The sequence below is a fragment of the Benincasa hispida genome, chromosome 7, assembly GCF_009727055.1.
Source record: "Benincasa hispida cultivar B227 chromosome 7, ASM972705v1, whole genome shotgun sequence".
Classification (NCBI taxonomy): Eukaryota; Viridiplantae; Streptophyta; class Magnoliopsida; order Cucurbitales; family Cucurbitaceae; genus Benincasa; species Benincasa hispida.
This window is the reverse complement of record NC_052355.1, coordinates 38,910,731-38,922,290: the sequence shown is the minus strand read 5'-3', so window position 1 is coordinate 38,922,290 and position 11,560 is coordinate 38,910,731. Positions and strand designations below refer to the sequence as shown.

The 11,560-nt window shown below is 39.0% G+C and overlaps 1 protein-coding gene across 1 annotated transcript; it reads right to left on the bottom strand.

The window, feature by feature from the left end:
- Positions 1–2,710: 2,710 nt before the first annotated feature.
- On the bottom strand, positions 2,711–3,367 carry LOC120081085 (secreted RxLR effector protein 161-like). Its single transcript, XM_039035763.1, has one exon. The coding sequence runs from the start codon at positions 3,365–3,367 to the stop codon at positions 2,711–2,713; it is 657 nt and encodes a 218-aa protein (XP_038891691.1).
- Positions 3,368–11,560: the final 8,193 nt, after the last annotated feature.

The window sequence follows — 11,560 nt, the reverse complement described above, 5'->3', positions numbered from 1 at the left end:
TTTGGGCCTAAGGATCAATTTTCTAAATAAAATTAAAAGTAAGGAAGAGGGATTCTTTTGGAGGCTATTATTCAAAAACTAATCATCATTTAGGTATTACTTTCCAAATAATATTTTCTGGAAAAGATATGCAATGTCCCTGGCCAAGGATCAATGGCTGCAAGGCTAAGTTAAATGAATATGGATGTCGGTTGGATTTGATTGGAATTTGAATCACATTAGATGAACAACAAAATTTAATATTAAAAAAATGAAATTCACGTGCGTCACCATAAAAAAATGGGAAGTCCGTCAAAAATAAATAAATAAATAATAAAATAAACGTTTTCAAATATAGCCAAACAAACTAAAATATTGATGAATATAACCAAACTTTAGAATCTATCCTTGATAGATACCTGATAGATGATTTATATTGGTGTCGATCAATGATAAACTTAGACATAGGGCATATACAGAATCCTCAAAGTTATGCAACTATCTTGAAGTATATAACAACATACACAGAAACGGAGAAGAAAGCAAACACAGTGTTGCCAAAAGAGAAGAAACTTCCCTAATTGCATATATCTCTCAAGCTAGCACTTGCTCCCAATAAAATAGTACTTGGTGAAGTGTATTGCAACAGAAGCACAAACCTATACATTGGATCCCCAAAGACAAGAAAATCCAGCTTATCAGCCAAGACGACCATCCGAATTCCCAAGAGGAAGGATCAAGATGCGCTAATTGTAATGACTCGACCTTTTAAGTATTCTGATAAGGGTCATTATTCATAATTACACATTTACATTCAAAACATTTTGACCATTGAGGAAAATAAATTTTCATTAAAATAATAAAGACAGTTTTCCAAAATAAATAAAAAAAACCTTTGTTTGGGGCCCCTAAAATAATGAAAAAAAAAACTTAAACAGATAAAATTTTGATCAACATCGAGTTTCAAATAAAAACATTTAAATAGCTTGAAAACGTAAACTGAGCGGAAGCGATTTACATGTCCCATATGGCACGATCACAGGTCCCATATGGAAGTGATTTATATGTCCCATATGACACGATAACAGTACTAGTTCGTGATACTTAGTTCTTGTCTCATCCTCATGTTTCCAAATTGATTCTTTAGACTAATAATATTGCCAAAGAACTTCTAACTAGCACTTTCTCCAAGTTTAGAAAGCCTTCACCACTCTAGCAAGAATTTTCCCTAGATTGCTCCTCGTAACTCATGTTCTCATTCAAATGCAAGCACTCATAGTCCAACACATGAGATCGATTTTTCATATACCTCCTTAACATACAAAACTTCTCCCTAAGATAAACATTAGGCATATGAAAATTGCCTTTATTATTCCATGTCAATAGTTCTCGAACAATTATTGCCACTAATATCTCCACTTTCAATATTTTCTCCAACTCCACTATAATCTAAAAAAGCTTGTCAAGCACTCTTCCAACGCGTGATTGTCTAGCTTAATCAAATTCTCATACTAAAACTGAGTTCCAGGACAAATAGCTTAGGCAGGATATCCATTCAACCAACAAATACGAAGATCTAAAGTTGCATGTAGTAACGGGATTGTTCATACCAATTCTAAAGGCTCGCAAACACATATTCCTATCTTAAACACCTATGTTCTTAATCTCAAAACATTAATTCTCTTACCTTCTCAAAACCAAAAAAAAAAAATTTCTCAAATACTTTCATTTTTCCTTATCTTTTCCACGACCAATAAATCCAAGATGCTCTATTTCACTTTCCTAGTGGAATATATCTGTACCAAAACATGTGACTATTCGAATCCCCTTTCACAGTCTACAATCCAACAACCTAAGCAAGCTATATATATATATTCGAATAATGCATACTGCAATGTAAAATTCCAAATGGTAATGAGAGATTCCTATTTTATACCAAACCATGCCTTGTATCCACTCATATCATGTCTTAAAATCCAAACCTTTCTTAATTATTTTAGAATCTTGAATACATTACTTTCCATTTATCTCCCCAAATGAATAAAACCTTTCCTTAAATACTATTGTTTTCTTCACATTTATCCTTGTTTGACCCAACAACTTGAAGGTGCACTTTTCACTTTCCTAGTAAAACATAATCCCTAAACCAAGATATGTGACCCTTTATAACCTTTTCCATAAATCTAAAATTCCGTTCCAAACTTGGAACTATAGTAGGGTATCTCTACAATATAACATTGCTTTTAAACTTCAAAATGTTTATCCTTCCTCTTGGTATGGTTAATTAAACTTGAACCTTTTCATTGCAACAAATACATTGTTCAAACCCAATCACCTTAAGAATTTTCAATTCAACAACTCGTTTTCTCCCATCTAAAGGCAACTATAATTTCAACCATCTTGGCAGACCAATTTGATGAAATATAAGAAAAGAGAGACCAACACACAATTTACGTGGAAACCTTAGAACAGGGAGAAAAATCGCGATACAGACCTTTTTCTTATTATTTTTAATTGATATACTGAATACAAGAGAATAGGGTGAATAAATAGACAGTAGAGAGCCATAGGGTAGAAGACAATTATAATAATACTCCTAGGAAAAAAATCCTATTTTAAACACTCCCCCTTAAGTTGGGGCATAAATATCAATAAGACCCAACTTGCTGATACAATAGTCAAAATTTAGTCTAAGTAACCCCTTGGTGAGAACATCTGCCACTTGTTGACTTTAGGGAATATATGAGATGCAAATGCTCCCATTATCCAGTCTTTCTTTAATGAAGTGTCTGTCAATCTCTACATGTTTAGTTCTGTCATGCTGGACTGGATTGTTTGCGATACTTATTGCTGCTTTATTATCATAAAACAATTTCATTGGAAGCTCACTATCTTGGTAAAGATCAGACAACACCTTTTTCAACCAGATTTCTTCACATATCCTTAAGCTCATTGCTCTGTACTCAGCTTCAGCGCTACCCCTGGCCACCACTCCATGTTTCTTACTTTGCCAGGTGACAAGGTTACCCCAGACAAAGGTGCAATAACAAGAGGTTGACTTTCTATCAACAACAGAGCCTGCCCAATCAGAATCGGTATAAGCTTCAATAGTCCTTTTTTCAGACTTTTTGAACACCAGACCCTTACCAGGAGTCCCCTTCAAGTATCGAAGAATACGCTCAACTGCAGTCATATGCTCCTCATAGGGAGCTTGCATAAACTGGCTTACCACGCTGACTGCATATGAAATATCTAGTCTTGTATGGGACAGGTAGATTAGCTTTCTAACCAACCTCTGATACCTTTCCTTGTTAACTACTTTGTTGTCTATAACACCAAGTTTTGCATTATACTTCACGGGTGTGTCAGCGGGTTTACACCTAGTCATGCCTGTTTCTTTGAGTAAGTCCAGTGTATATTTTCGTTGCGACACTGAAATGCCTTCTCTTGATCAAGCTACTTCCATTCCAAGGAAGTATCTTAGCTTGCCAAGGTCTTTAATCTCAAATTTTTTGGCCATTCTTGTTTTGAGTCTTGTAATTTCATCCTCATCATCGCCAGACAGAACAATATCATCAACATACACTATGAGGACTGCAATCTTCCCGGAGTCAGACCTTTTCCTAAACAGTGTATGATCTGAGTGCCCTTGTTTATATCCATGTGCCTTAACAAATGTGGTGAACCTATCGAACCAATCCCTTGGAGACTGTTTCAGTCCATATAATGACTTTATCAGTTTGCAAACCCTATACTTGAACTAACTCTCGAATCTAGGAGGAGGGCTCATATAAACTTCCTCTTCAAGTTCTCTATTCAGAAATACATTTTTAACATCTAACTGGTGAAGTGGCCAATCTTTGTTTACAACAATCGACAACAAAACCCGAATAGTGTTGAGTTTGACCATGGGAGAGAATGTTTCAGAGTAATCAACTCCATAGGTCTGGGTGAAACCTTTAGTAACCAGTCTGGTCTTATATCGGTCAATTGTCCCATCAGATTTGTATTTTACGGTGAACACCCATTTTCATCCAACTGTCTTGTGCCTTTCAGGTAAAGGCACCTGTTCCCATGTTCCATTTTTCTCAAGAGCCCTCATTTCTTCCATAACAGCCGTTTTCCATTCAGAACTCTCTATTGCTTCACGAATACTACTTGGGACCATGATAGTGTCCAAGCTGGTAGTGAAAGCTTTAACTTCGGAAGACAAATTGCTATATGTCATGTAGCTGTGCATAGAGTATTTCACGCATGAACGAGTACCTTTCCTCAATGTTATTGGAAGATCGAGAGAGGCATCATGTTTTTCCAACTCTCTAGGTTTCTCAGTATGACCGGTCATCTGTATATCAAGGATTTCAGTAGTATCTTCCACTTCCTTATAAAAAACTAGCATTTTTCCTTTACTGCTATCATTCTTAGTTGTCTCCTTATCTGTCACATTTTCAGTATTGTCATCTCCTTCATCCTTATCTTCCCTGCACTTTTCAGTCTCCATACATATATCAACATCATTAGTTTCAGGGATACACGTACCTAGACCAGATGCAGGGTCAGATTCATGGACTGGAGCCGGCTGTTCAACAAGTGGCATCCCTTTCTTTCTAAGATTCTTCCTATAATAGGTTATCCATGGAATCTGGTTGGTAGGGAGGACACGACAGAATTTTTTAGAGCTAGGAGAAGAAATCAGGGCGAATTCCCCTAAAGGGATATCATAAGAGGACCAGTTAGGCTCTTCACTCAAGCTCTCCCCTGAAGATGACTAACGGGAAAGAAGGGCTAATCTTCAATGGAAGTAATGTCCATGGAGACAAAATACTTACAATAGGACATATGATAACATTTATACCCACGTTGGTGGAGAGGGTACCCAAGAAAAACACATTTTTGAGCATGAGGAGTGAATTTTGTGCGATTTGGGCCATTGGAGTGGACAAACGCGACACAGCCGAAGACACGGAGGGGTACATCAGAAATCAGGCAAGTAGTCGGATAGGATTCTTTGAATAGGTCCAAGGGATTATGAAAGTCAATGACACGAGAGGGCATGCGATTAATGAGGTGAGCCGCAGTAAGAATGGCATCACCCCATAGATAGGATGGAAGAGTGGCAGACAACATTAAGGACCGGGCAACTTCCACCAGATGACGATTTTTACGCTCGGTTACTCCATTTTGTTGGGGAGTATNACGAGAGGGCATGCGATTAATGAGGTGAGCCGCAGTAAGAATGGCATCACCCCATAGATAGGATGGAAGAGTGGCAGACAACTTTAAAGACCGGGCAACTTCCACCAGATGACGATTTTTACGCTCGGTTACTCCATTTTGTTGGGGAGTATAAGCACACGAGCTCTAGTGGACAATCCTCTTAGACACAAGAAAGTCACGGAAAGAGGTGTTAAAGAACTCTTGTCCATTATCACTTCTCAAAATTCCAATCTTTGCATGGAATTGTGTTTCATCATGGTATAAAATTATTGAAAGATGGAAGACACCTCAGACTTATCAGCAAGTAAGAACACCCAAATGAGATGTGTGTGGTCGTCTTGAAGGTAACAAACCAATGTTTACCAGTGGAGGTAGTAGTAGGTGAGGGTCCCAAGATGTCAATATGAATGAAGGAGAAAGGACTGGACGACTTATAAGGTTAAGAACAAAAAGTAATATGACTTTGTTTGGCACGAATATATATATCACAATTTAGAGACACTATATTAATATTGCGGAATAAATGCGGAAACAAATATTTCATATATTGAAAGTTTGGATGTCCTAAACGATAATGCCATAACATAAAGTCATTTTCGAAAGTAGAAAAATTTAAAGACATAAAACCAGTTCTATAATCCTCCCTAGAAGAAGCATCGTCAAAAAGAAAGTAGAGCCCCCTATCGTGCTGGGCAGTGCCAATCGTCATCCCCGACTTCTGATCCTAAAACACAACAGAATCTGGTGCAATTTAGATCTCTTGTAATTTTACTGACCGATAAAAGATTATATGAAATTTTAGGCACATGAAGTGTATCATGTAGTACTAAACCATCAAAAAGAGAGGTATTTCCTTTCCCTGCAACTGGGGCAAAAGACCCATCTGCAATTCTAATACGTTCATTTCCCGCACTCGGACAGTATGAAACAAATAATTCTGAAGAGCTGGTGAGATGATCTGTGGCCCCTGAATCTACAATCCAGGGTTTCTTGCCATTAATGCTAATAAGGCCAAAATATGGAAATGTACCTAATTGTGCAATGACACTCACCCCAACAACACTCAAATTGGTCTTATTATCGGCTGAGGGCTGATGCGGTGTATTCTCATTAACCGAGTCACTTATAAGTGCACGCCTAGAGGATTTTTCATGTGACTGTTGTTGCCTACTGTTCGGGGGCCTGCCGTGCAGCTTCCAACATTGATCCTTCGTATGTCATGGCTTATGCAATGCTTACAGACAGTTGTGGGCTTTTTATCACCGTCGGCATTGGAAGCCTTCGTAACAAAGGCTGATGCATCAGTAGAAACAACCACAGGATTGTTCATAGCATATGACCGATCCTCTTCCAGTCGAACCTCTAAACAAACTTCTCTGAGGAAAGGAGTAGGTCGTTGACCCAATATACGACTCCAAACACTGTTAAATTTTAGATTCAATCCAGCCAAAAATACATACACTCGATCTGTCTCTTCAAGTTTCAACTACTGGGCCCCATCTTGTGCATAGTTCCAGACAATTTCTCGGCAAAGGTCTATCTCTTGCCAATACACTGATAATTTATTAAAGTAGGAAGTAACATTCATAGTCCCTTGTTTGCACTCATGGACCTGTTTGTGTTACGTGTACAATCGAGATGCATTCTGTCGCTTTGAGTACAGATCCCCAACTGCCTCCCAGATATCTCTAGCAGTTGCTGCATACAGTAAGGGTCGGCTAATCTATGGTTCCATACTATTGATGAGGACAGAACGTAATAGAGAATCCTCCCCTTTCCAGATTCTTTCTTGAGGATGATCTGGGATAGGTTTCAGAATTTCTCCTGTCAGATACCCAACCTTCCTTCGAGGGCCATTCTAATCGATTGGGACCAGAAAAAATAATTATCCCTATTCAGTTTTTCTTCTACCAGAAATCCTGCAGTATTTCCCATTGAGCCAATTAAATAAGTTGTATTGGGCAAAATAGAGAACGAATTTACCGGATTCTCTGTGGTGACTGATTGAGGGTTTGGGCCAAGGGCCATTTCCAAATCTAAAATCTGCATTTGGAGATAGGTCAATCTGCGCCGAACATCATTAGGATACTAGGCCGAACCACCATGATTTGGTGCGCCTGGAAAAAAACCTTCGACTGACGACTGGTTGTGAGAGGAACCAGCTGGGTATGCTGGAATCAGGTTGGGTCGGGTCGGGTCTTGAAAAGATAACGGCGGTGTCGGAGTAGCAATCCAGATCTGCACCTGGGAGAATGGTGGTTGGACAGAGGTAGACGCGATCGACTCCTCTCCTCGGTTCGGCTCCTGAAGTGGTCGCGGCTGAGCAGAGAAAGGAACGACTGGCAACTCACGCGGTCCGATCGGCTCTTCTCCTCGGTTCGGCTCCCGAAGTGGTCGTGGCTGGGCAGAGAAAGGAACGGCCAGCACAAGAGAGGGTTTTTGCGGCCCGATCGCACGGTTCTATCCTTCGACGGAACCTTCGGTCGACGTCAACGGCACTCCTTGCGGCGGCTAGACGGCGACTATGGTGGCTGGAAGAAGTTGCGGTAGGGCAGATTAGAGGTATTCTTTTACAACTTCTTGGATAACAGATTTCATGTCCATGATTGGAGCTTCATCTGTAGAAGATGTCTGTGGTTGGTTCTCGTCAATGACGACTAGGGTTTCGTCGCCATGCTCTGATACCATGATGAAATATAAGAAAAGAGAGACCAATACACAGTTTACGTGGAAACCCTAGAACAGGGAGAAAAACCAGATACACACCTTTTTCTTATAATTTTTAATTGATACACTGAATACAAGAGAATAGGGTGAATAAATAGACAGTAGAAAGCCCTAGGGTAGAAGATAATTACAATAATACCCCTAGGAAAAAAACCTACTTTCAACATGATTCATCTTACCTAGGTCTTGTAGAGAGTTCCTCATACTATCGCTTTATGCTCCATCTAATAATTCTTCTTCCTTTTAGGCACGTTACATAAAGAACCAAAACACCATACATTACTTACTCTACCAACTTCGATACCATGAAAGTGATCATGACCTATTAATCCTTTCAAAAATTTTCTTGGAACATCTTGTCTTTAATATCTAGTAATCCTTAATAGAATTTATAGTCTCTTCTTCACCTCTTTCTTATCTTATAAAGAAACTTTAATCTGGTAACTAAGAACGTATGGCCTTGTGATAAAGTTCCTTGTAGCACCACTAGTTTTATTCTCGTAATGCAAAACTTAATATTATTCCTCAGTGAATTTCCAATTCACCTACCTTGTTCTATAGCTTAACCAAATACATCCATTTCTTTCCTTCATGTCATAAGTGCATAACACTTTATAGTTCTATCAGTTTTCAATATCCCTGAATAGAAATATATGCCCATTTCTAACAGTTCTTCCATGAATTAAACTAACTCCAAATGGCCTTATTATGATCCTTCTTTCTTCCCATAACATCAAAACAAAATAGCCATCTCATACTAACTTTTTTCAGGTCGTTAAACTAACAATAACAATCAGTCAATACATAAATCTTAGACATGAAGGCTTTTAAACACATATTCCATAAAACATTTAATGAAAGAACATACCTGGCAAGGACGAAGGATCCGTGAATAGCCATAAGGGACACAAAACGAAGACTTACATCGTAAGTCAGTCTATAGAACCTCAAACTTAGTCTCTGATACCAACTGTAATGACCCATCCTTTTGAGTACTCTGATAAGGGTCGTTACTCATAATTACATATTTACATTCAAAATATTTTGACCATTAAGGAAAATAAATTTTCATTAAAATAATAAAGACAGTTTTCCAAAATAAATAACAAATAAGAAAAACCTTTATTTGGGGCCCCTAAAATAATGAAGAAAAAATAACTTAAACAGATAAAATTTTGACCAACATTGAGTTTCAAATAAAAACTTTTAAATAGCTTGAAAACATAAACTGAGCGAAAGCGATTTACAAGTCCCATATGGCACGACCACAGGTCCCTCTCATCACCCGTCGGTCCGTTCCTATCCTTACCTGAAAAACATAAATTAAGAAAGGTTGAATATAAAAATACTCAGTAAGTGATCTCATTACTGAGATCAGGCTATACATCCATGAACAGAGAATGATGGGTGATGACATACAAAAATGCATGTCATATTAGGCATTTTATTTAGAATTATGAGGGCTGATAAGCAGAATATGAGGCAATTATGTTAGGAATTCATGAGAAAATGAGCTTTCATTGTTCAACATTAAGAATCTCGACTAACCCATTATTATGTGTTATTATGCGTTCAATGTTCTATTTTTATAACTAACGCAGGAAGTTGATGCAAACGCGAAAGTCAGACCACCGCATAGACGACTGCATAAGGAGAAACTCTCCATCGCAAAGGCGAACGCGTTCGATCAACGCATGGGTATTGCGGTAATCAGCTGCATGCGTCCATCGCAGAGGAGTTGCGCTCGTCAAACGATTGCGGTCATCGTGTAGAGTTGCGATATTAAGTGAATGCGGTCACTGCATGATTGCGGCTACACGATAATACATGATAAAGGGATCAACGCAAGGTTGGTGGAATGAACGCATCAATGCATCTCTCGAGAAAATCAAAAGCTGATGTTGACATTTCACCTACCACGCTGTTAGCAGCAGAGATTCAAAAAGGACTAAGCGTGCCACGAATGTCAAAATCAGAGCAGTCCATTAATGCTGTCGGCGATTCAGACTCTATATAAAGAAGTCGATGAGCATAATTTCAACTTGTCCGGGGATTACCCCTGCAACCCAAGGTTTTCCCTACGATCCAGACAAATGCGTAAGAAGAAGCTTGAGAGTTCTTCACCTCCTTCATCCATTCCGAATGACGATCGGAGCCTTCGACCAGATCTAGATCTCGGGAGAGTCAACTCCACCGCCCATCCATAGCACCACCGGCAGCCTTGACGCACATCCGTTGGAAGCAAGTCTTTGCTTCCAGCTGGTCATTTTATTTTCTCTTCTTTTCTTATATTGTATTATATTATATTTTGTGATTAAGGAATTAATACATTATGTGTTCAATGCATTTTTGTGTTTCCTTCGACTCCATCTCCACCTTTCTTTACTTAGCATCTTTAACTTCATTGCATCATTTAGTGAAATTGCTAGAGTATCGTATACTTAGTCATGTGGATTAGAGATATGAAGCATGTAGCAAACCACCGGAAGGTGTGTTTTGCGTGAGTGTGTAAGAAAACCTTATTTGCTTAGTGTGAAGCTGTAGCACGCATGTCCATGAGTAGAGTCAACAATAACTAACTTCCCGGGAGGGTAAGTGGTTGGTCGCATTAAGCAATGTAAACAAGTATTCACTAGGGATAGGAATAATCTTACGTTAACCAAGTTCATGCGGTTACCTTGTCTTATGTATGCGTCCATTGCACCTTTAGAGCTACTCGGGAGAGAGTCTAAAGAAAGAACCTGACTCGAGAGAGCTGGGTTAGAATCGATGCTCGGAAGAGCTAGATTAGGTTTGCATAAGCAAGAATGGAGACTTAGGAATAAGTTCCATTTACTATCACACAGCATATGCACCCTACAGATAGGATATTGCAAGAAGTAGAATATGGTGGTGATATGCGGCTATCACGCTCATGCGGTGAAAGCACGTGAGCGGGTTATAGGGGTTTAGGTTGACATAGGCTTCTCGGCACTTTCGCATATCCATCACATACGTCCTAGAGTTAGGCTCAAGTGTGTGTAGCATGATCACATGACTTGCGTTGACTAAGGTTGGCCTTGCGGTCACTCTTAAGAGTTGCAATGAAGACATCTCCACATTTTATCTATTTTCCCATTCATTTACTTCATGTCAAAAGTTGTCGCGTCTCTACCTCTCATTCTCATTCTCATTGTGTTGTCCGTTAGCTAGGAGTAGGAGTAGTGTTAGCTTAACAACCCCTCCAACATTCTTTTATTTAACCGCTGCATGCACATTACCGCATTTATCTAGCTACAAGTCCCTAAGTTCGACCTCAGATCACTCGAGAAACTTGTGTTCGCATTATACTTGGTGTGAGCGCAAGAAAACTTGTGATAGGATGCATGGTCATCACATACATTTGTTAACGCATTGTCATTCCAACGCATGACAATCAACGCATACTTCAAAAACAAGCATCACATATTGCGTCCACAGAATTTTAGTTGTCGAGTAATTGACTTCTAATTTCCTGTCATTAANATTGACTTCTAATTTCCTGTCATTAATGGGCCCGTGGCTCAAACAACTACATCTGTCTTAGATGAAAAGAAACCAAATGACGTATTGTCTTGCTTTGACTTGCATGTCTAGTGGCATGATGGCACACCATCAA

Bases quoted from the DNA above. Each gene is read 5' to 3' on its own strand.
- LOC120081085 (XM_039035763.1), bottom strand. From the start codon at position 3,367: ATGACTAGGTGTAAACCCGCTGACACACCCGTGAAGTATAATGCAAAA.